Source organism: Cervus elaphus, chromosome 4 (assembly GCF_910594005.1).
Source record: "Cervus elaphus chromosome 4, mCerEla1.1, whole genome shotgun sequence".
NCBI classification, from domain to species: domain Eukaryota; kingdom Metazoa; phylum Chordata; class Mammalia; order Artiodactyla; family Cervidae; genus Cervus; species Cervus elaphus.
In genome coordinates, this window is record NC_057818.1 from 43,436,973 (window position 1) to 43,462,738 (window position 25,766).

Genomic DNA, 25,766 nt, shown 5'->3' on the forward strand with positions numbered 1-25,766 from the left:
GTCCCACCGCCTGCGATCGCGGATTCGGGCCTCTCCCCAGGCACTGGCTGGGGCGGGCGGTGCGGCTCTGGGCTGGATTGGTGATGCCTGGGCGCTGCGGGCGCCTGCGCACTGGGGAGGGCGGCGCGCGCGCAGAGGGACTGCCGGCGTTCCCTCGGAGTGAGTCGGTGCGTGTTCGCGGCTGCTCGCCCGGGACGGCCGCAGCATGGCGGAGCAGGAGCTCGAGGCGCTGAGGAAGCAGAGGCTGGCCGAGCTGCAGGCGAAGCACGGGGTGAGCGAGCCCGACACCCGCCCAGCCCGTGCCCTGCTGGGCGCCGCCCTCACCCGAGGTAGAGGGCGCGGCCCCCGGCGGAGGCTCCAGGCGTCGCTGCCCCGGGGCCGAGGACCCCGCCTCCGCCCGCGGCTGGCTTCTGGTAGCCTCCGAGCCATCTCGGCCCCTCTGCCCGTCGCGTGGGGGCTCGGGCGGCCAGCGAACCACGTGCTGCCCGGGGCTGGTCGGGCGCGGGCCGGTCGGCGGCCGGGAGTCGGTCTCTCACCCGGCCTGCCGTCTTGGGTCCCGAGCAGAATGCTCAGCTTCTCCGGTTTCTCGGTGCCCTTAGCTAATGGACCTAGCCTACTTGACTACTGTTCCAGCCGAATGTTGTTTAGAATACAGTTGGTTCGACCCGAGGGGTCGACAGACATCTTCTGAGGGGTCTTCCCTGTGCCAGGTGCTGAGGGGACAGCGGGGAACATCGCCTGACGGAGTTGACAGTCCTGAGGAGAGCCAGGCATGAGCACTAACCCCGTAGGTGAAACGTCCAACTAATGACTCTCCTGTGAGGAGACCCGGAGTGAAGTGTTAGGGATGGAGCCGGATAGCCTGCAAGGGAGCGTTGTTTGATCATCAGCGTCCCCAATACCGAAGCACATTTTCTTTTCCAGAAATTATTCTTATCTTGTAAAATACGGTTTCGTAAGAGGGGACTTTTCGCCCTAATACCTGTTTGTATTCTAAGACATTCTATTAGCTTGAGACTTTAGAAGTTCATCAAAACGTGGTAGTAAGTGGAAACTTATCTTTTTACTTCTGTGAGGCTCAGCTTTTAATTATTTTGTAAGCCCATCTCTACCACTGCAGGTACCAGAAACAAAATAAAATAGTTCCTTTTTTTTATTCCCCCTCTGTGAAATTTCTAAAAGATAAAATTGTTTTTTCAGGATCCTGGCGATGCAGCACAACAGGAAGCAAAGCACAGGTATGGGCTGGAACTCTGAATGTAGAGGCCCCCCCTCCACTTTTTTTTAATTAAGAAATAATTGACAACATTAGTCTCCGGTGTACAGCATACTAATTCCATATTTGTTTATATTGTGAAGTGACTACCACAGTAAGTGGTTAACATCCATCACCACACATAATTACAAATTTTTTTTCTTGTGATGAGAACTTTTAAGATTTACTCTCAGCAACTTTCAATACTATTGACTATATACAATTAAATACTCTTTAAGTATAGTCACCACCCACTCTATATATTACATTTTAGATCCCCATGGCTTATTTATAACTGGAAATTTGTGCTTTTGACAGCGTTCACCCACTTTGCCCACCTCCTGCTCTGCCACTAACCTCCTGCTCTGTTCTCTATGTCTGTAGGAACTCTGAACTCTTTGAAGGGTGGTTTCACCTGTTTCTCTTTTTAACTTTAGTTATATTCATAGATGTGTGAATCTTAAAAGTTCTTCCTGGCATAGGGATTTTTCCAGACCCATCGCTATTTTGTTAATTAAGCATGTACAGGAACCCCGCAATACTTACTACTTTGTATTGCAATTACTGATTGATGTTTCTCTGCTAAACTGTGATTACCTTAAAATAAGCATAATAATAGGACTACCTCATAGGGGTGTTAGGATTGCAGGGGTACAGAGGGCATGCAACCCACTCCAGGATTCTTGCTTGAACAATCCCATGGACAGAGGAGCCTGGCAGGCTACAGTCCATAGGGTCGCAAAGAGTCGGAGGCGACTGAAGTGACTGAGCACATATGCACAAGAAATATTAACTGTTTTTCCTATTCTCAAAGTTATTTTATCTCATCACGTGGCAGAGCACCTCACACTTGGCAGGTTTATTAGTTACCCCATCATGCTACCTTTTTTCCCTAACTGGTAAAAAACACAAAAGGTAAAATTTACCTTCTTAACTACTTCTGATTGTATCATTCAGTCGTATTAACTGTATTCTCATTGCTTTATAACACATATCTAGAACTTTTTCATCTTACAAAATTGGAAGTATACCTACTAAACAATTCCCTATCCCTCCCTGCCCCCAAGCTACCTTTTATTTTTCGCCTGGCACAGCACACACACAGCATGTGTGATCGTACCCAACCAGGGGTGGAACTCATGCCTCCTGTGTATTAAGTGCAGAGTCTTAACCACTGGACTGCCAGGGAAGTCCCACATGCTACCTTTTAACTCATTGATTGATCCATCAAATACTTACTGAGCACCTGCTCTGGGTCAGGCATTGTGCTGTGTCTACAGAAATATGCAAGATGGAGAAGGCTCCTTCCCTTCTGTATGTAGCTCACATTAGAGGGAAAGACAGATTGGTAAGCACCTGGGATAGTGCTAAGAAGAAAATAAATCTACCACATGAACTTCACTGATTCTGAAGATGTGAATTTTTTTTCACATTTTAACATATCTGAAATTCAGATGTGTCACATAATTGATCACTCTTCTGGATTCTTCCGAAGAGGATTTTCCTTTACTTCTGCCATCACTTGGGTCATTTCTAACCTTAGACCTCTTAAAATTCTCTGATGTTTTTTCCCTGCCTCCACCCTGCTACCAGAAGGAATTCAGACAGCAAACCTACAAGGCTAAAGCTTGAAGTCAAGAGACACTTTTTTCCTTTCTCCACTCAGGGCTGAGATTGATGAATGCACACTTTGCTTTCTGCATAGTGTTTTATTTCTTGTTTCCCTTGTACAGAGGATTCAGCTTTCTAATTCAGCCAAAGAATCTCTGCTTTTTTCTGTGTTAAGTTCATATTAACTTCTTTGAAGGGCTTCATTTGAAAAAATATCTGCTTCAAAAAAATTTGAAATCACTGTCCTGTGAATACTAAGTAGTTCCTGCCTGGATAGGTGGGAAGGTGCAAGGATAGAAACGGGTGTAATTGTAACTCCCCTCCCAACCCAAAACTAGAACTGAGAATCTTAAAACGTGGAATCTGTTCATACCTTGGCCACAGTTACCTGTGTCTCCTTAACGTGGTCTCCATGAACCTCAGCTTCTTTATCTCTAAGAAAATTACACGGGTTAATCATTCGTCCGTGTATTTGCCTGAAATCTCACTACTAATTTCTAGCCCTTCTCACACACTAGGTACTTAATAAATGTCTATAATGGTGGTTGAACTGAAACTGCCTTCTGAATTGGGAAACTGTGAAGTTTTATCTTTCAAACTCACAATATATAAAACTGGCTTTTGAGTAAGAATGGACTTGTTGTATCTTTCTGTGTTCTGTAGGAATGCTGGCAGCTTGGTTCTGATTTTGCTTGTCCTGTTTTTGTTGTAGGGAAGCAGAAATGAGAAACAGTATCTTAGCCCAAGTTCTGGATCAGTCAGCCCGGGCCCGGTGTAAGCATCTTCAGCTTTCTTTATAAAACTGGCTTGAGTTATTTGAATAGGGAGATGTATATGAAGTAATTGCTGTCTCTAGATTAAATACTTGTTTAACCTAAAAGCATGTGAGATACAGATTATTTGTAAGAAGTGTTAGGTTTACAAACCTGAAGAAACATACTTAGGTTGTTATTAAAAGTTCCAGCTCCATTCTCTCCTGCTATTGAAATGATCTCCAAGTGCGTGTAGTGAGCCCTCCATTTTTATAGAGTCAGAACCCACAGATACAGAGGACTGATGGTATTACACCATTTATATAAGGGACCTGAGCATCTTCAGATTTTGGCATCTGCAGGGAGTCCTAGAACCAGTCCTTTCAGATTCCAAGGGACGACTGTATTTGGTAAAATTTATTGGAAATAACTCTTCAATCAAGTCAGTCACAAAATACTGCTAGCAGTTGACTCAGGTGATGGGGGCTCTGCTTTATTGTCCAGGCAGATCTTGGAGATATTTTGGCTTTGGTTGCAGACCACCACAGTAAGCAAGTCATACAAATTTTTTGACTTTCCAGTGCATATAAAAGTTTTATAGTCTGTTAAGTTCAATAGCATTAGTCTTTAAAAAAAAAAAAGTATACATACCTTAATTTAAAAATACCTTATTGCTAAAAAATGCTAATCATCATCTGAGTCCTCAGCAAGTCACGATTTTTGTTTTTCAGTAATAACATCAAAGATCATTGATTACAGATCACCATAATATATATAAGAATAACAATATAAAGTTTGAAATGTTGTGAAAATTACCAAAATGTGACACAAAGACATGAAGTGAGCACATACTGTCAGGAAAACAGTGCCAGTAGACTTGCTCAAAGCAGGGATGTAGGATGCCACAGACCTCCGTTTGTGGAAACGGCTGTATCTATGAAGCTCAGTAAAATGAGGTATACCTGTATTCTCCATTTGTGTTGTGTTTTTCGTCACAAAAAATAAAACCATAAGAAAAAAAATTAAATGAGCCAATCAGAATGAAACATTATCTTCTGTATTATAACTTGAAGCCCAGCTTAGAAGAGGCAGCCCTGGGTGGCTCACCATGATTATATATGCATAGTAATACAGAAATTCGCAAGGGCAGGTTGCTTTTTCGAGGGCTTCCCTGGTGGCTTACGCGGTAAAGAATCCGCCTGCAATGCAGGATCCACAGGAAATGCAGGTTTGATCCCTGGGTCAGGAAAATCCCCTGGAGGAGGAAATGGCAGCCCACTCCAGTATTCTTGCCTGGAGAATCCCATGGACAAGGGAGCCTGAATCCATGGGGTCGCAAAGAGTTGGACATGACTGAAGCGACTTAGCATGCATGCCTGCAATATAGAAATTGCTCTTCATGGAACAGTCATGGTTTTGCTTTGTTTTTAAAGCATGGAGCTTAGAATCTGAGTCCCCGAGTTTTATCTTGGTTCACCACTGCCTCTCTGTGGTCTTGACTAAGGTTGACAAAACTGAACTGTAGTTTCCTCATTTTTAAGAGTAACAATAGCATCTGCCTTATCTACCTTGCTGGTCTCAAGACATGAATAAGTCTTAAGTGCTTTAGACATGTCAGTATTTAGTCTCAAGGAATAAGTGCATTTAGTCAAGTGCATTTAGTTCTGACTTCTTTTTGTGCATGTTTGTGTGTGTGTGTTTATATATATAATTTTTTTTTCCTTCTTTTTAGTAAGTAACTTAGCACTTGTAAAGCCTGAGAAAACTAAAGCGGTAGAGAATTACCTTATACAGATGGCACGGTATGGACAACTAAGTGGGAAGGTAAGCTTGAGGCAGTTTTAATCTGTTGTTACCTACTTTATCAAAATGTATCCTCAGAAGGTCAGTTTCATCCCTTTCTGGTTACAGAATTCTTGTTGAAGCAGTTTTTAAAGGAGAGAATAGTTGTGTCTACCGTAGATCCTAAAAGATACTCTGTTTTCTAAAATCCTCTGCTGCTTTCCTTTTCTGACATTGCTCTGGAACCAGTGACTATTAGGGTCAGATAGCCTAAATTGCTTCTACAGTGGAAACAAGGTTTGTCAGCAATACTAATTAAAATTGGGAAAGTTATGCTTGTTTTGCAAATGAAGAAGTGCTAAATTTCCTAGTTATTCCGTGCATTGCCGTATTGCCATGGAGGATATTTTCTGGCAACACTGCTCTTCGTTCAAGATCCAGACGAGCCCCACCAGCACTGGGGAGCCCTCTGCCACCACAGCCTGCAGAGATCAACCTGCCCTGAACCCTTTACACTGAGAACGTGTGTGGAGGGGTGACAGTGGCTTCATTTTTTTGAGTGACTCGTCGCCTGCTTTTAAGCTTCTCAAGGTCTCCGTGCAGAGGCGGAGTATCTCTGTCCCTTTCACTTAACACAGTGATGTAGGTGGTTGTCCTTGTCTGCTAGTGGTAATGAAGGGGTTCTTAAATAGCTGTTAACCTTGGATTTTTCGAGGAAGCTAACTGATGGATACTTTTCCTTCCTCAAATGAAGCCCAGCAGAGCAGATTTTAAGTGCAGCTTAAACCGAGAATTACAGCCAGTGGTTTCAGCCAGCTGTCCCATTCTCCTTCCTTCTTGACCTCTACCTCCACACCCTGGAAGGATTGAAACGATTCAGTTGGCTAAGGTCAATTCTTTGTTTTAAAAAAGCACTGTTTTTCTCTTTGATTATTCCTAGGTGTCAGAACAAGGTTTAATAGAAATCCTCGAAAAAGTAAGCCAACAAACAGAAAAGAAAACAACAGTTAAAGTAAGTTTCCCCCAAAGCATACGACAAAAGGAAGATTGATATTTTAAATAAGTGTTACATCTGCATGTAGCGTGTCAAACATTTTAGCCCATAGACATTTTTGTTTTACAACACAGGGAAGTTTGGGGAGAAAGTTGCATACATTGAGGGTCTGATTTTCAAGGCTCTTCTGTTGGTCTGAAACACTTAAGTTATTTTAAACACAGAAATGTCTTTTCTGTAGTAGGTAGGAATTTGTTTTCTCAGAAAATCTGAGTTATGTTTTATGAAACATGATACTCGTTTAATTTTCCCCCCAGTTCAACAGAAGAAAAGTAATGGACTCTGATGAAGATGACGATTACTGAATTTGTCTAGAGACTGGAACTTAACGAAATAACTCTAGGACAGATAATACTTGGCAGACGTTAAGATCTGGTGGTGTGTTTACTTTGTTTATTGTCTATATACCTTTTAAAAATAAACTTGTTATGCAAACTAGAACAATTTGGACAAAGTTGTTTTTCTACCGTAGAGAAATGAGCAGAAGATCTGCATTTTTAAATTTTTGTCCTTTCCTATCAAAAGCTTTTGAACATGTGTAGCAGCATGAATATATCCTTCATACTTGTGACATTAGTGTTAAGTGGGAAAATGACCTTAGCAGAAGTAGGAGCTGCTCCAACATCTTCAATGAGAATAGCAGCATCTGTAAAATAGCAGCGTCTGTCACATCATAGGTGTTAAGACTCATGGATTAAGCTGAGTAGTTTTAGTATTTCCAAGACATAGGTTCTGAAAGCAGGTAAGACCTTTTTCTTCCTGCAGATAGTCCTTACATTTAATGTAGGAAAATTCCTAACTTTGATTTCATTTATAATCTGCTTTTCAAAGCATTGAGATTAACTCATCTAACAAATATTACCCATACCACCTCTGTAACTGGAGGATATGTCCATTGGAAAAAAATTAACAAAATAACTGAGACATACTGGTAATAATACTTAAACCCTAGTAAACATGTTTTTAAGAGAAATGATTTTTAATGATTAAAATCCAGTTGAAACAGTTTAGCAGTTCACCATTGTGGCAGAAATGTTCTGGGTCTTCACTGATAGGGTTGCAGGTAACTTAAAGCAAGTGTCATCTTTTCTCCTTTATTCCCACCAGGTTATGAAAAACTGTGCTTGTAACTTAAAATCATAAATGTGACTCTCAAGTGAGCTGTTCGGTGTAACTTTTATCTTAGTCCTGGGGGGACCCAGCTCCAGAGGAAGTGCATAACATATAATGAGCTCAGTAGGATTAATAGCAGGAAAAGTGATGGAAAATGTGATTTATAGTCCCAGTCTCTAGCTAGAGATATACACACTGCTGATATATTTCTAAATTATACTTGAGATTTTACAATATTTCAGACTTAAAATTTAGTGAAGTCAGTGTTAGAATACATGTCTAGTATTCCTGAGTAAACAAATAAATGAGTAGAGCCATTAAGGACATCAGAAAGAGTTCAGAGGAACAGTAAATCACCAAAGTAAAATCTGATCAAGGACTTTGAAAAAATAATCCCAGTTAACAGGTGAATTTTGCATAGAAACACTGGGAGACTAGACAGCTCTGAGCAAGTTTGCTACATGCTTTCTCTTACAAAATAACCACTGTTACGGCAGCTGTTGAGGTGAATTTGTGGAAGGACGGTAAGCCTCCCCTCGTTCAAAGACACTCGAGAACAGAAAGTGACTGAGGACAGAAATTCTTGATGACGTTGGGGGTGGGGGCTGGTTATTTTCACCTTTCTGATTTAACTGACAATACTCTGAATTCAAAACAGTCTCATACAAAATAGGAATTTTGTCATTGCCAATTTCTGAATTGTCAAATTTAGTTTTATTTGTTTATTTTTATGTATTCTTAAATTACTAACTCCTTCAAATACAATTTAAAATTTTATTGTATCCTTGGAATATAGAAACTACAAAATCAAGGCCCACCCAATAATTTCCCCAGGGTAACATTTTCTCCTCTCAATCAATATAATGGACAATCTTGTGGTATAAAGAAAAACACTTCCCAACACTAAAAATGACTTGGAGCTCAGTGATACATCATGGCTCCAAATTTAGTTTTAATTGAGAAAGTAATTAGAAACACATGTGTTTTTAAAAATAATTGAGGTATTGCTTCAGATTGCTCACCCTGCTGGTTACCAGAATAGCTCAAGAGGAAACTTGTCCCCCAGGATTGAGAGTCCCCTTCATGGTATTTCTATTTCCAGGTGAAGGGCAACACTGCCAGCCGGGCCCTTACCCCAGCTCTGACCGTGTAAGCAAATTAGCCCCCTTATGTCCGTAAACCTCCTCCCTTGACATTCCTACCAGCTAGGGCAGTTGTTAGAATGATGGAGGGTATATGTGAAAGTTTGGCTTTTTTAATATTTCTTTTTTTTTTAAGCACAGTATGGTTGCTTTACAGTGCTGTGTTTCTGCTACACAGCAAAGTGAGTCAGCTGTATGTGTACATGTATCTCCTCCCTCGTGAGGCGCTCTCCCACGGCCCCCTCAGCTCTCTAGGTCATTACCGAGCTGAGCAGCTCCCCACTAGGTATATGTATTTTACACACAGCAGTGCCTATATCAGCGCTACCCTCCCAAATAGTCCCACCCTCTCCCCGTGCCAGGTCTACAAGTCCATTCTTTTACACCTGCGTCTCTCTTCCTGCCCTGCAGATAGGTTCACGGTAGGTTTTCAAAACTATTGTCCCACCCCCAAAAGTAGGTGGTTTAAAATGTATGTACTGTATCTTGGACAGGACTCTGCTAAAAACTGCAGTGCCAAGTCTCTTACTCGGGATGCTAGAAAACACAGCAACTTAAGCCAATAAGGTGGTTTTGTTTAAAAGTGGGGCTGAGGAGGAAAAATAGAAGAAACTTCCAAAGCAACCGTGCTTATTTGCTGTTTGGGCTAAGGAGCTGTATTATATTCAGTTTGTTCTTCTGATGCTAAAAGAAATGAAAATACCTTTGTGGGGGCCCTAGGCACTGTGCTGACTGGACTAGGTCAGCAGCCCTGGATAATCTACTCCAAATAACCCAGTTCACACGTTTCAGTCACACTTCTGTCTCTAGCTGAAAAATAAAATGTATATCTATCCAGTGGGAGAAGATGATTCCACATACCAAGCACATGTTTGTAGCAGCAAGGCTGAGAAACATACCACCATAGGAGAACAAACTAAAAAGACACCATGACACACTCAAGAATCATAAAGTTTACTGTTTCTTTCCCATCATTTGGCACATATCCAAGGCACATTAGAAAATTAAAAATCATAAATTACTTTATAGAAAAATAATCAGCCCCTCCCTTCTGTACATACACAATTATTTCCAAGAACGTGCACAAAACCATTTCCCTATTACAAAGTTATTTGAAAATGTACTCAGGACAAACCCATGTTTGCAGCTCTAGACTAATTAGTAACATAAAAAAATAAGAAATATAATCTATAGAAATTTATAAAAAGGAATAAATGGCAATAAATTCTAACGTAAAGTTACTTTGACCTGGTTTGTGCTGTAAGTTTTGAATCTGAATCAAAAGACTAAGAGAAGATGTGCCAAGTCTACTCTCCAATTTAAGTAACCATCCATCTGGTGTGACGTTTAGGGGGGCTCTTAATGGTAAGGGATGTTTCTAGAGACACTGCTACAGGTGTATAAGTGCAGTGGTCAATTTATCTGTATTCTGTTGGAAGAAAAAGTATACCCAGCTTTCCCCACCTACATAGTGTAGAACATGTCATATGTGTCCTTTGAACTAAAATGAGCAATCAAAATGGCATTTAGGCATCTTTGGGTTCAAGTGTTGCTTAAAAAGGGGCATTTTTCAGCCTTGTTTTCTTTATTCAAATGCCATATTTCTGCCCAGCCTCCACAGTACAGTGAAACCTAAATTGCTTTTCTTGAGCTTATCCCAGAGGGAGGAGTTCATGTAGCCTGTGGGTTTGCTAGTTCATACACATCACAGAGGTTTAGCACCTTTCAGTAGAAGGAGGTCAGAATCTGGTGATGAAACCTCTCACTGTAACCCAGGAACCCAAATACTTAAATGTCTTAAAGATCTGGACACCACTGGAATTTTTGTCCATCCCTTTTCAAGTGTATCCATTACCTCTGAAGAGGAAAGAGAGAGTGATGACCTTCTGTTGTGTTCTTTCTGTCAGCCACAGAAAAGCTTTCAGGACCTTTCTGCTTTTCTCAAGCCAAACAAATTTCATTTAGTGCTAAGCTGTATTCATGCGCAGCATCTTCTTGTTGAGGACTTGCTTCTTGGCAGTAGATAATGCATCCTTATTACTGTTAAGACTGGGAAATGCTAGCCTCTTGGGGAGTGGTCAGGTTGCCAGCAGCCTCTGGGCCCTTGGGTGCGACTGTATCGTCGACTGTGTGTCTGCGGAGCATTCGCCTGTTTCTGGGAGCAGTCTGCCTCGGTCCAGGCCTCTCCGGCTGACCATCTCCTTTGTCAGCGGTCTCAGACCTGCCCTGGTCTGGCGGGTTCTTGTGCTTCTGTGTGACTCTCTGTCTCCCTGGCTAAAGAAAAGATATGATTCAAACACTTCGCATTTGCACAGTACTTTAAAACACCCACCACAGTAATAGCTATCCTTGAGCGCTTCTTGAGGTGTCATCAGTGTGCTAAGGACTTTGCAGGCATACTTTCAACTCTTAACATCGCCGCAGTGAAAGTGTGACCTGTGCATACTCCACATGTCAGACACAGTGTAAACATGTCTACATGTTTTCACATTTAATCTTTACAACGCTAACAGATGTGTACTGTTGTCATCCCCATTTTGCATACAGCTGAGGAGATAGGATCAGCAAAGTTAAGCAATCTGCCTGAAGTCCCCCAGCCAGCAAGGGGAAAGCTAGCACTTGAACCCAGGCATATTTCAAAGTTTGCAGGTTTTTCACCCAGAAGCAGATCTATTAACAAAGCCAGGGAAGATTAACTATGAAATCAAAATCAGTCATACTAAAAAAAATCACTTTAATTTGCTAAAAGATTTAGAACTGTAGTATATTTGTTCCAGCAAGCCTGTGCCACACACACTATAAATTCTATTTCTCAAATAAGGCATGTGTGATACTGATGAGCAGCAATAAGAACAGTCATGTTTCAGTAATGCCCTACTGTACAGCACAGGGAAATATATTCAGTATCTTGTAATAAACTATAATGGAAAAGAATCTGAAAAAGAATATTATATATATATATACGAAAAACTGAATCACTTTGCTATACACTAGAAGCGAACACACAATGGAAATCAGCTATACTTCAATTAAGAAAAGTCATGTTTTCTGAGAAGAGCCACCTAATAGCACCACAGAAAGGAAAGCAGGCTTCTTTTTATAATGAGTATTAAATAGTGCTGTAGGAAAATGGCCACAAACAAAATTGACTATATGAGCAACATTATACCATCCTGCCAAGGTTTTTAACTATCTATATACAGATGTGTTTTCTTCCTTACATTAGTGATTAACACGTTAGTGAATTAAGTAGCTTACACAGTAAAATCTGAGATGGTTCACCTAGTATGCATGTTATGAACTGCAGGATCTTTCCATGTGTCACAACTGTCTGCCACTTTCCCTCACTTTCCTTTCTCCCCTCAGAAATGCGTTATTAAATATAACAATATTTAATCATGCCACCAAACTCATTTTGTTTGTAACTCTTAACAGTGATGAGACTACTGAAATAAGAAATGTGTTTTCCAAGGATTAGTTTTGAAAAATCTAGGATTTAAAAAAGAATGGTATAAGCAGTGTTTAATAACTCACCTCATGCAAAGAATCTTCAGTAAGATTAGGGACACTTCTATCTCGTGCCATAATCTCCTTTGAAGTCCTTGCCCTGAAACCCAAAACAAACTAAGATAAATGTTTGGGATAGTGGTGCAAAATATTCTGGTTGGCCACGAGGTGGCAGCATTTGATGAGTGCAGATTTATTTATATGCATTAAAGCTGCAAATGAGCTGCTGGAGTTTTAAGTAAAATTAAGGTCAAAAGCACAGAAATCAACTTGAATTTTATACTCACTTAAATGGACCAACTGAGTGGACAAAGTAAAACTGTCTTGTAAAAGGTTCATCTGGAAGATTATACATTTTTGAATTCCCTGTAGATAAAAGGATAAACATCTGAAAACGTCCAAGGTAGTTTAACAGTTGTTTAGAAATTATAGCACAGACACAAACTTCCAACATTTCTTTTGGTTAAAGTTTAACAACATTTAGGAAATTAAGGATTTCATTTGCTTACAGAGACGTGTTAATAGATACCTGTGTATTACTGTGTGAACCCCCATGAAACAAAAATAAACCCTTAATACCTGATATTCCCCAGGCACAACCAATTAGGATGAGATAGCCTCAGGATTACCCAGATATGTGAATAGATTTATTCACATTATTACACTTCAGACTACAACAATAATTTTTAAAAAGTTGAACAAGGACCCCCATCTATAACAACTTTTTTATTAGAATAAGAAAATACTTCAGCCCCACCCCTATTTGGCAGCTGCTGTTCTAATTACCATCAACCTCTATACACCTGCAAATTAAAAAAGAAATCTTTTTTTTTTTTAACATTTAAACTTTTATTTTATATTTGGGTGTAGCCGATTAAATGTTGTGGTAGTTTCAGGTGAACAACACCTGAAAACAGGTAGTTTCAGGTGAGCGAAGGGACTCAGCTATATATATAGATGTATCCATTCTCCCCCAGACTCGCCTCCCATCCAGGCTGTTACAAAACGCTAAGCAGAGTTCCCTGTGCTATACAGTAGGTCCTTGTTGGTTATTCATTTTAAATATACCAGTGTGAACCTGTCCACCTGAAACTGCCTAACTATCCCTTCCTCCCATCCTTCCCCTCTGCCAGCAACCATAAGTTCCTTCTCTGAGTCCCTTTCTGTTTTGGAAGTTCATTTGTATCGTTTCTTTTTAGATTCCACATAAAGGAATGTCATACAATATTTCTCCTCCTCTTTCTGACTCAGAATGACAGTCTCTAGGTCTATCCATGTTGCTGCAAATAGCACTACTTCATTTAAAAAAAAAATATTTAAAGGTAGCATTTATCCCAGATGTCCAGGAAGTGCTTAGAAAAAGGCTTGGATTTAGAACTTGAGACATGACTGGAACTACCAGAGGCAGGGCCTCCTCCAGAGCTGGCAAGTGGGGGCCTGACCTTCAGGGCAAGGCCTACAAGTGTCCTCCTCACCTCCTTAGGAAGCACTGCCATGGACCGGAAAGCCAGTATCCAAAAAAGTCGATGAAACAGGCTATAACATACATTTCTTTGGTGCCTATAATCCCACCCCCAGTCATGATTACAATTACACTTTACATTTATAGTTAGGTGAAAATTGGCAACCACTCATGAATTTCCAAATAAACCCAAGCTGAGAATTCCAGAAAGAATGTGAGTTCTTACATTTTTTCCTGATCTTAACAGTGACGCACTCGCTGTGGTCTGTTTCACCAATGTCGTCTAATGTGGCCACACAGCTTGGTACAACTTGAAGCAATTCCATTATTTTTGAATTCTATAAGTTGAAAAGGAAAAGGTAACAATGACAGGGTTTTTTAATTCTTTCTTAGGAGTTTATTGCCTGTTTTTAATCTTAAGTGTCAATGCTGGCATGGCTGGGCAGAAAAGCTAAGAAGCCACTACAGACAAAACTTGGAGGCCATAAAGTGGTGGAGAACAGCCCCGCATTTGGAGGCCGGCTCTGCCCTGTACTAGTGCTTTGGGCCCATGTTTCACTGCTCTGTGCAACTGGGTTGATGAGAATAGGATCTATTACTGTAGAGTTACTGTGAGGTTATCGAGCGCCTGACACATAGAAGTACTCAATAAAAGATACTCATAATTATCATCATTTGAGGAACTGCTAAATTGAATGTTTAAAATATGTCAATTCTGTTAAGAAATACAACTGAAAATTAGAAATGAATATACTACAAACTACACTGAATATCCCAAATAAATATACTCAGCCTATACTTTGGCCACCTGACACAGACAACTCATAGAAAGGACCCTGATGCTAGGAAAGATCGAAGGCAAAAGGAGAAGAGGGCAGCAGAGGATGAGATGGTTGGATGGCATCACCGACTCAGTGGACGTGGACTTGGGCGAACTCTGGGAGATGGTGAGTTGATGCTGGGACTGCAGCAGGCCCGGCATGCTGTAGTCCATGGGGTTGCAAAGAGTTGGATACGACTTAGCAAATCAACGACAACAACATGAGTAGTTTGGGTTATGGTGACTTAAAAGTGTCAGTGGTGCAGTTCAACATCCTGCCGGTTGTCTACCTGAGTAGGAAACTGTATAAAGATTCAACGTGAACAGAGGACCAGTGAAGAGGTGCCTCTTCCCCAGGAGGAGCAGACTGTGCCCTCACCGTTTCCCAGTGCACACCCACCCCTGGGAGGGTGGTAAACCGCTCCTCACTGAACTCAAGGTGTGCTCACGACTGCACACACTTTCTCCCTTGTGCTGCTGCGACCGTGATGGGTTCCCGGGGCCAGAAGTGCGAGACCAGGACATTGTCTCATCCTGCTGCTTCCCCCAGGCACCTGACTGCTGGACAGTGGGCCAGGCCAGGGCACCCAGGCCTGCAGTGGGTGGGAGGCACCTCTACTCGGGCCTTTGAAAACTACCCCTGGGGACTTCCCTGGCTGTCCAGTGGTTAAGACTTTGTGCTTCCAACGCAGGAGGCCTGGGGTTGATCCCTGGTTGAGGAACTGAGATCCCACATGTGGCATGCAGCATGGCAAAAAAAGAGAAAACAACTGCTGGCTCCCCGGCAGGCCACCTCTGACCAGATGACCAGGGACCAGGGGTGTAGCCACACTGGCCGACTCTAGCATGCTAATTCAGCTCGGTGAGTCAGAGGTCTGGATACTGTTCTCTCAGATCGGGCTTCAACGTGGGGGATCCACGTGAGCCGTAAGGGAGCTCGGGATGCCCTCAGCAAGGAAGTGCTCCCACCTACCTGTTCAGCGCAGTCGATCGCTGTGCACTGCCTCTTATTCAGGACTTGAACCGATGCTCCGTGAAGCAGCAGCAGCTCCACCACGAAGACGTGCCTTTCTATCACAGCCTCATGCAGTGCTGTGTTGCCCTTGTTGTTGGAAGCGTTGATGGAGGCCCCATGCTAGAAAGAAAAACAGTGCAGTCAAGAGCAATGCTAAAAATGACCCTCGCTGAATTGATCTGGTAGCTATATGGGTGTACACTATAACCTTCCTTCAACTTTTCTGTATGTCTGAAATTTGTCTTAAAATGTGAGGGGTAAAAGTAATACTGAGGAAAAAAAATTTATGTACAAAGATATTCATGGCAGCATTTATCATTAAACAGCAGGGGAAAAAAATAGAAGTCACCTAAATGTATTAAGCAGAAAAAGTTTAAAAAAAGAAAACTACAGTACATCCATAATTATGCAACCATTAAAAAAATTCAAGATTTTTAATAAACAGTTTTCTACATTAAGTTAAAACAAACAAGAGGACCTCCCTGGTAGTCCAGGGATTAAGACTGTGCTTCCGCTGCAGGGGGCTCGGGTTTGATCCCTGGTCCAGGAAGTTCACATATCACGCAGTGCAATAAAAAAAAAACCAAGATAGAAAACAACACTGATCTAAACTGTGCATATTTTAAAAAGTCACCCAGAACAGTTACCCTTGAGTAACAGGGTTATGGAAAAGCTGGGTTTTTCCCTACTTTTAAAAATTCTTCCTTCTACAGTCAACACAAAACCTTCATCAAGAGAGGGAAAAAAGTAGCAGTGACAAAAGACATTCCGCTCACATCTCAGGTAATGGTTCAGCTGACCTGGTAAATGAGGCAGGACCGAAACCTCCAGGAAAAGCAGTGTCTCGGTCCTTAACCCTGCGTCTCTGATGCAGTGCTGACTCCGAGGCCCCTGATTCCAGAGCTCCTCTCCCAGGGCCCGCTTACATCACGAGCCCTGCCGCCTCCCCAGGGCGCTGCCAGGGGCTCCCTGCGTGCCGACCCACGTCAGCAGCTCCTGGGCCGGGGTGGGGGCAGGGGTGGCGGGGGCCTTACCTGCAACAGCAGCGCCGCGACTTCGTGGTGGCCTCTGGAACAGGCATAAATGAGGGGTGTGTTTCCACTTATGTCCTTTTTATTGGGTTTTGCATTCGACTCTAATAGACACTTCACCACCTAGCCCAGAGAAGAAAAATTGAACATTTGCAGGGAGAGATCCTCTAACTTGATATTCTTTTGACTTTTCTGTAGGTTTATCCAGAGAGCTCTTTAGACACATGTCTGACCCTCAGGAGAAAGCAGACCAGCTGAAGCATGAAGGGGTTAACCTGTGCTGAGGGTCTCCTGCAGGCCAGGCATGTGCCAGGCACCAGTGTCTGTCATTGAATCATTGTATGTTCTCTGTGCAGACCTGCAATAACTACTCTAGTTCTACATGTTAGGAAGCTGATGCTAGGCATTACCTGAAATACGATTCCTGTCTTTAATAAGCTTACAGTAGAACTAATAAAGGAAGATGAAAAAAATAAATAGATATTAAACTGTCTGGCACAAGACAGGAGTTGGGGGAACACAGAAGTGGTCAGACACACTTCAGCCCTTGATGACCAAATCCCGATAAGAAGAGAGGGGCAGTTCCCAGCGGGGCTGAGAATCAGGACAGACTCTGTGGGGCCAGACGGGATGGGGGTTGGCTCCACCCCAAAAGCACCAGGGTTGTGTGTTCTGTTGCTGAGCGGCCCTGCCCTGTGCCTCTCAGAATCTCAGAGCTGGGAGGAAGGACACGGGCCCGTCCCTTCGGACAGCCACCTTCCCCCTCTGCAGTATCCCGATCAGGTGAGTTCTGACCCTGTCCACGCTGCCCGAGCGTCAGCACCAGTACCTGGAAGTGGCCCTGCTGGCAGGCCAGGTGGAGTGGGACAGCCTGGCTGGCGTCGCGGGCCCCCACGCTGGCGCCGTGCTTCACGAGGAGGACGATGAGGTCTGCCCGGCCGTGCAGGGCAGCGACGTGCAGCGGGGAGGCGCCGTCCTGGTCGGTCACATGCACACCAAGCCCACTGGCGGGAAGCTTTGCCAGCTTCTAGTAAGTGCAGGAGGTGGAAACAGAAATGTCTTTAGTTTTTAAGAAAACCAGCTAAAGGAATTGAAGCCACCCATCTCAGCAGCCCCTGTGTAAAATCTGGAATCACAGCGGGATTCTGAATTGGGTTGCCTGGAAGTGAATTAATACTTTACATCAAAGTGTAACTTCCATTTTCAAGAAAGCAAGCCCCCTACAATGATATCATATTATGCCACGGCAGTTCAATGGGGAAAGCAAATCCTGTCTTGACAGATGGTGCTGGAACAACTGGATATCCATATAGGCAGAAACTGCCCATCAACCCTTACCTCACACCTAACACACACACTAAAGTGCATCGCAGACCTAAATGGAAAAGCTACAGCTATTAAACTTGAAGTGAACACAAAGGAAAATCTCTGCTACACTGGGATGGGCAAAGAATAGCTAAGACACAAAAAGCAAAAGAAAAGTTTGATAAACTGGACAATAAAAATATTTAATGCTTGCTCTTTGCATAAGACAAGTAAGAAAATGAAAAGGCAGACGGGGAAAAAATGTTTGCAATATGTATTATCTGACAAAGGACTTGCACCAACCAGAAATTCAAAACAGAACAAACTCGCTTACAACTCAGTAAGATGATCCAACTTAAAAAATAGGCAAAAGATTTGCAAAAGGCTTCACAAAAGACAGTTGAATGGTTGGTCAATTAGCACACAAAGGACTTCCCTGCTGGTTCAGTGGCTGGGACTCATTGCTCCCAATGCAGCAGACCCAGGTTCAATACCTGGTTGGGGAACTAGATCCCATGTGCCCCAACTAAGAGGTCACATGCAGCAATTAAGACCCAACCAGATAAATAGTAAAAAATGAGCACATAAAATAGCATCTTTAGTTATCAGGGAAATGCAAATCAAACCAGGAATCACAGAACTAAAGGGTCACAAAGCACGTAAGTGACGGTCGGAAGACGGAACATGTGATCCAGCCAACTTCAAAGGGGCAGGAGGGAATATCTGGGGCGATAGAGACAGTCTATTATCTTGCCTGCGCTGGTGGTTAAGCATTCGTTTGTCCAACCTCAGAAAGCTGTTTGCTATTTATCTTTCAAGCTGAAGTTCCCCCTCATGTTTATCATGGAACTTCTTTATTATTCACAACAGTTTTAAAACCAATCATGCAGATATAAGGAAAATCAATCACTAAATTATAAGGGCCAACAAAACAAACCAATAGAACTAAAAACAAACATTAAATTGTGATGCTGAATCAAGTATTTGATGGTGGAATGAATATGTCAGTGTTTTCTGTGACTGATCAAGGATTAAAGCTTGGGTTATCTAGTTCACTTCTTGATGATTAAAAATATTATCTCTTTAAAAAACCATGCTGAACTTAAAGGGTGAATTTCACTGTACATAAGTTATACTTCAAAAATTACAAACAAACAAGTGAAGAAGTAGAAGGGGAAAAAACATGATGAAACACCACTGCATACTTATCAGAAGGGCTAAAGTTAAAAAGTCAAAATACCAAGTGTTGACCAGGATGTAGGTCAACTAGAACTCTCACACCCTGCTGGTGAGGATGAAAAATGCTACAATCACTCTGGAAAACTGGCCATTTCTTATGAAGTTAACATATACCTCCTGTGTAACACATTGATTATACTCATGGGTAATTACCCAAGTAGACATATGTTTACACAAAGACCTGTACACACAAATGTTCACAGTTCAGTTGCTTTATTCACAAAGCCCAAAGCGGGAGACAACTAAATGCCCTGATCCCAGGTGGTTTCGAGTAATCAACAGTTTATTCTTTACCACTGAGCAGCCCCTGTCGCACTTCGTTTAGCCAGTTAATCTGCTGAAGGACACGTGGGTTGTTTCTGGTTTGGGGATATGGCAAATAAAGTTTCTGATGAACCTATTAGCAGAAATAAAGACACAGATCGTAGAGAACAAAGGTATGGAACGCCAAGGGGGTGAGGTGAGGGATGAATTGGGAGATTGGGACTGACATATATGCAGTACTGATACTACGTATAAAACAGGTAAGTAATGAGAAGTGGCTGTATAGCACAGGGAATGTGACTCGGCGGTGACCTCAGCGGGAAGGAAAGCCAAAAGAGGGGGTACAGTGTACACAGGGCTGATTCAGTGTACAGCGGAAACCAACACAGCATTGGAAAGCAACTGCTAAGTCACTTCAGTCGCGTCTGACTCTGTGCCACCCCATTCCTGGGATTCTCCAGGCAAGAACACTGGAGTGGGTTGCCATTTCCTTCTCCAATGCATGAAAGTGAAGTTGCTTAGTCATGTCCGACTCTTCATGACCCCATGGACTGCAGCCTACCAGGCTCCTCCGTCCACGGGATTTTCCAGGCAAGAGTACTGGAGTGGGGTGCCATTGCCTTCTCTGTGTAAAGCAACTATGCTCCAATAAAAAAAAAAATTTTTTTTTAAGTTGCTGTGTACATTTGTTTACAGGTTTTTGTGAGAACATGTTTCCATTCCACTAAGATCAGTGCCCTGAGTGGATCTTCCATTCCACTAAGATCAATAAGGAAAGCAATTGCTGAATCATACTGTAATTACAGGGTAATTCTATGGTTAGTTTTATAAGGAACAACAACACACACGTTTTCCCAAAGTGGCTTTTACATTCCCAGCAGCAAGGCATGAGTGAACCAATTTCCCCGCATCCTCACGGACATCTGGCACTGTCACTTTTCACTAATTTTTATTTTAGCCATTCTGATAGGTTCGTAGCACTCTCTCATGGTGGTTATAATTTGCATTTCCCTGAAGGGAAACGCATCCTTTCACACGCTTATGGTTATAATTTGCATTTCCGTGAAGGGAAACGCATCCTTTCACACGCTTATTTGTCATCTTTCAATTTCTTCAGTGAAATGTATGTTCATTTTCTATGCCCATTTTCTTACTGGTTTTGTTTTTACTATTGAGTTTTGGAAGTTCTTTATATAGTCTAGATTCTGGCCCTTTGTCAGATACATGGTTTGCAGACATTTTCTTTTAAGTCAGTAGTTTGCCTGTAGCTTCTTTGCATGGGTTTCCACAGGGCAAGTTTCTAAATGAGAAGTCCAACTATACTACAAAGCCACAGTCATCAAGACAGTATGGTACTGGCACAAAGACAGAAATACAGATCAAAGGAACAGAATAGAAAGCCCAGAGATAAATCCACGCAACTATGGACACCTTATCTTTGACAAAGGAGGCAAGAATATACAATGGAGAAAAGATAATCGCTTTAACAAGTGGTGCTGGGAACACTGGTCAACCACTTGTAAAAGAGTGAAACTACAACACTTTCTGACACCACACACAAAAATAAACTCAAAATGGATTAAAGATTTAAACGTAAGACCAGAAAATATAAAACTCCTAAAGGAAAACATAGGCAAAACACTGACATAAATCACAGCAGGATCCTCTGTGACCCACCTCCCAGAATATTGGAAATAAAAGCAAAAATAAACAAATGGGACCTAATTAAACTTAAGAGCTTTTGCACAATGAAGGAAACTATAAGCAAGGTGAAAAGACAGCCTTCAGAATGGGAGAAAATAATAGCAAACGAAGCAACTGACAAAGAATTAATCTAAAAAATAGACAAGCAGCTCCTGCAGCTCAATTCCAGAAAAATAAACAACCCAATCAAAAATGGGCCAAAGAACTAAACAGACATTTCTCCAAAGAAGACATATAAATGGCTAACAAACACATGAAAAGATGCTCAACATCACTTATTATCAGAGAGATGCAAATCAAAATCACAATGAGGTACCATCTCACGCCAGTCAGAATGGCTGCTATCCAAAAGTCTACAAACAATAAATGCTGGCGAGGGTGTGGAGAAAAGGGAACCCTCTTACACTGTTGGTGGGAATGCAAACTAATACAGCCACTATGGAGAACAGTGTGGAGATTCCTTAAAAAACTGGAAATAGAACTGCCGTATGACCCAGCAATCCCACTTCTGGGCATACACACCAAGGAAACCAGAATTAAGAGAGACACGTGTACCCCAGTGTTTATCGCAGCACTGTTTACAATAGCCAGGACATGGAAGCAACCTAGATGTCCATCAGCAGACGAATGGATAAGAAAGCTGTGGTACATATACACAATGGAATATTACTCAGCTATTAAAAAGAGTGCATTTGAATCAGCTCTAATGAGGTGAATGAAACTGGAGTCTATTATACAGAGTGAAGTAAGTCAGAAAGAAAAACACCAATACACTACATTAACACATATATATGGAATTTAGAAAGATGGTAATGATGACCCTATATGCGAGACAGCAAAAGATACACAGATGTAAAGAACAGTCTCCTGGACTCTGTGGGAGAAGGCAAGGGTGGCATGATCTGAGAGAATAGCATTGAAACATGTATATTATCATATGTGAAACAGATCACCAGTCCAGGTTTGATGCATGAGACAGGGTGCTCAGGGCTGGTGCACTGGGATGACCCTGAGGGATGGGATGGGCAGGGAGCTGGGAGGGGGGTCAGGATGGGGGACACATGTACACCCGTGGCTGATTCATGTCAGTGTATGGCAAAAACCACAATATTGTAATTAACCTCCAATTCAAATAATTAATTAAAAAATAAATAAATAAGAAGTCCAATTTATCCATTTGTCCTTTATGGATCATGCTGTGGGTGTCCAGTATAAGAACTCTCTGCTTAAATGCTGGATTCCAAAGATTTCCTCCTGTTTTTTTTTCTAAAAGTTTTATAATTTTACATTTTACGGTTAAGTCTATGATCCACTTTGCATTAATTTTTGTACAGGGTGTGAGTTTAGGTTGAGATTCTTTTTTTTTTTTTCTGAACGTGTCCATTTTCTCCAGCACCATTTGTTGAAAAGGCTATCCTTCCCCCACCAACTTCCTGTTGGACCTCAGCAGCTATATATGTGTGGGTCTATTTCTGAGCTCTCTGATCTGTCTGATCTGTGTGTCTGTCCCTCCACCAGGGCCACACTGTTTTGATTACTGTATCTACATAGTCAGCCTTAATATTGGGTAGAGTGACCCTAATTTATTCTTCTTTGCCAGGATTGTTGTTACGTATTCTGGGACCTGCGCCTTTCCATATAAATTTTAAAATTAGCTTGTCTGTGTCTACAAAAGCTTTGTTAGGATTTTGATAGGAAGTGCATTAAAACTGTAGATCAATCTGAGGAGAAATAACTTCTTTCCTATGCTGAGGCTTCATGAATCTGTATATCTCTCTTAAGTATTAAGGCATTCTTTGATTTTTTTTCATCAACATTTTGTGATTTCCAGCATACAGAACCTATCCATGTCCTGTTAAATGTTTACCTAAGTAGGTCATTGTTTTTGAGCAGCTGTCAAAATGATGTTGTATATATAGTATGTGCTCATGTGCTAGCTGTCTAACTCAAGGTCCCATGTTAAGAAAATTAATTTGACTTAACAAAACAGATACAGAGCAAGATAATGAAGTGACGTGAAGTCACTCAGTCGTGTCTGACTCTTTGTGATCCCATGGACTGTAGCCTACCAGGCTCCTTTGTCCATGGAATTCTCTGGGCAAGAGTACTGGAGTGGGTTGCCATTTCCCTGTCTCTAACCCTAGAATACGGAAATGGCTGAGTTTGCCGTTCACATGAACCGTTGCGGCTGCCGGGTAGTGTGCACACTGGGATGTGCGACTCTTGTTCTGTCCCCACGCTGCTGGATATTTACAGTCCAAAAAACTGACCTCTCCTACGTGGGCTGCTTAAAAATCAAAGGGGTTAAAAAAGGCAGATGCTGTTTCAAAGGATGTGATGTGAATGAAGTAGCACCTCGGGCCCAGCCGGTGACTATATGGCTGGAGGCAGTCACCACATCTCTGCTGTTCTTGTTTACTTGGTTTTTTTCCACCTCGCAGTTCATTAATTGTAACAAGAAGCTGAATTACACATCACAGTGTCTGCTGGATTTGTCAGATAAACTTAAGTTCCTGCTCACTTAAAACCTGCTATCTTTTTCTCCTTTGTAATTTCTCAAAAAGACACAAGAGTAAATTGCTTCTTGCTGTGATTAAATTAACCCCCACCCTCTTCCAGCCCAGTGGTGTGTTACAGCTTGCTCAGTGATAAAGAATAAAACGTTGACGACACGCAGCAACCTGGAATTAGGCTGAGTGAACAGAGCCAGTCCCCAAAGGTTCCATGCTGTATTGATGACATTTATATAACATTTTTGAAATGACAAAAATATTAGAACTGGGGAACAGATTAGTGGTGACTAGGGGCCAGGGATGGTGGGGTGGGGTGAGGAGGTGTGGTTCTTAGAGGCAACATGAGTGATTTTCCTTGTGATGTGAAAACTCATTTGTACTGACTGTGGTGGTGGATGCACAAACCTACACATGTGATAAAATGAGACAGAACTAAATACATATACATGCACACAGCACAAGTAAAACTGGGGAAATCTAAGACGGATGGATTGTATCCATAGCGATACCCTGGTCAGGCTATGTATTGTGCTTCTGCAAGCTGTTACCACTGGGGAAATGGGGGGTGGGGGGGAACAGGCGTCTCTCTGTGCTAGGAGGGGGCCCTCCCGCAGAGGGTGCACCAACATGAGCAAAGGCAGAGGGCAGTGGATGGCGCCTGCAGCCTCCCCAGGGGACCAGGGCCACACGGCCACAGCCGCTTGGTGTGTGTCTGTTCATCAGCTCCTGCCTCGTGACTCAGGGGCCCTGAGAACCACTGAAACACCAACCCCTGGTGCGTGGCCCTGTGCCCTGACCTGCACGTTCAGAAAGCAGGCGGCCCAAGCTGGTCCTGCACGAGTGTCCACTTTCCTCCACCTTGAGCTGTCTCAAGGGACACCTGCAACCAGCACTCAGCCGTTAGGGCTGAGAAGGGGACAACTTTCCTACGAGGAAAGGAAGAACGTGCCGTCTACTCCCACCCCCACCTTCCAACAGAAGAGACGCCAAACCTTTTGAGCTGGAGCGCATTTGGGGCACTGGCACAAGGGGTGACAGAACTCGAGGTCCGCCACCCCGGCAGCGTCCTCCGCTTCATCCAGGTCCTCCTCCGTCCACTCCAGCAGGTAACGCACCTGGTGTCAGGCAGGGAGGAGAAACAGGGACTTAAAACCCATCCCCAGCCCCTGGACAAGTGATGGTGTCCTACACACACACACACACACACACACACACACACACAGAGTGTCCTACACACACACTGTCCTACACACACAGTGTCCTACACACACACACACAGTGTCACACACACACACACAGTGTCACACACACACACAGTGTCCTACACACACACACACAGTGTCCTACACACACACACACAGTGTCCCACACACACACACACACAGTGTCACACACACACACACACACAGTGTCCTACACACACACACACACACGTTCCCAAATCAGGTCTACATCTCCACCACCGAAGTAGCTTATACATGGTGGTGCTCTCGCCTGAGGATTCCAGGGTCTCCTGTGCTCAGGCCTCTCTAAATCCTTTCAGTGGTGACAGAGCGACTGAGCTACCGTTTCTGCAGCTTGTGTTAGATTCTTTCTTCTGTCTTAGAAAGGGGCAGCGTGGTGTTGCTTCAGGGTGACGGCTTTAAAGCCCTGGTCCTGGAGCATCTCGTGAGCACCTCCTCTTATGTTATCTAATTGTCCTGCTTCAACAAGCAGTCTGTCTCCTCTTATGGGGGAGCAGACTCACTTCAAGGGGCCAACAACTTGTTCAAGACCACACGATGAGGAAGTGGTGGCCAGAACCTAAACACAGGCTCTCTGACTCCACAAGCATCCCTTCCACGTTAGTGCCCTAGCCCACAGGCGGAAGCACTGAAAAGACCCCTAACAGGTCAAATCTGTGTTCCAGTAAAGGCCAGTTTCTAGGATATTAAATATGAGAAAACACGAATACATTTCCAGACCTGGTTCTGAGCCCTGGGGAAGTCAGCAAATGCCTGCAAGGAGTGACAGAGGGCCCCAGGAAGATGCTATGCACCCCCAAACATCCCTCCTCCAGGGACCCTCCACATCGCTGACAGCAAATACTCCACCCAGGCCAAAGGCCTCACCTCCCAGGCTGGCTGGGACAGACCGGACTCAGGGCGATTCCTCTTGGCAGTGGTTAGAAGGTACGTGATGGGGGAAGGGGGCTGAG

The 25,766-nt window shown here is 42.9% G+C and overlaps 2 protein-coding genes across 4 annotated transcripts in view; one reads left to right on the forward strand and one right to left on the reverse strand.

The window, feature by feature from the left end:
- The first annotated feature begins 103 nt into the window (after nt 1-103).
- On the forward strand, nt 104-6,895 carry PDCD5 (programmed cell death 5). The gene is made up of 6 exons (XM_043899058.1): nt 104-271; nt 1,201-1,238; nt 3,579-3,640; nt 5,351-5,442; nt 6,341-6,412; nt 6,712-6,895. The coding sequence occupies exons 1-6, from the start codon at nt 206-208 to the stop codon at nt 6,757-6,759; spliced, it is 378 nt and encodes a 125-aa protein (XP_043754993.1). The 5' UTR covers nt 104-205; the 3' UTR covers nt 6,760-6,895.
- A 2,747-nt stretch (nt 6,896-9,642) lies between these two features.
- The window catches only part of ANKRD27 (ankyrin repeat domain 27), a 58,346-nt gene continuing 42,222 nt past the window's right edge, over nt 9,643-25,766 (reverse strand). For all 3 annotated transcript variants that reach the window (XM_043899055.1, XM_043899054.1, XM_043899056.1), the window contains 8 exons: nt 24,562-24,684; nt 17,374-17,571; nt 16,548-16,667; nt 15,472-15,633; nt 13,905-14,016; nt 12,504-12,582; nt 12,244-12,316; nt 9,643-10,983 (listed from right to left, as the gene is read on the reverse strand). In XM_043899055.1, coding sequence (XP_043754990.1) covers nt 10,753-10,983; nt 12,244-12,316; nt 12,504-12,582; nt 13,905-14,016; nt 15,472-15,633; nt 16,548-16,667; nt 17,374-17,571; nt 24,562-24,684 — 1,098 coding nt within the window. In that variant the 3' untranslated portion in view covers nt 9,643-10,752. The remainder of the gene's footprint in view (nt 10,984-12,243; nt 12,317-12,503; nt 12,583-13,904; nt 14,017-15,471; nt 15,634-16,547; nt 16,668-17,373; nt 17,572-24,561; nt 24,685-25,766) is intronic.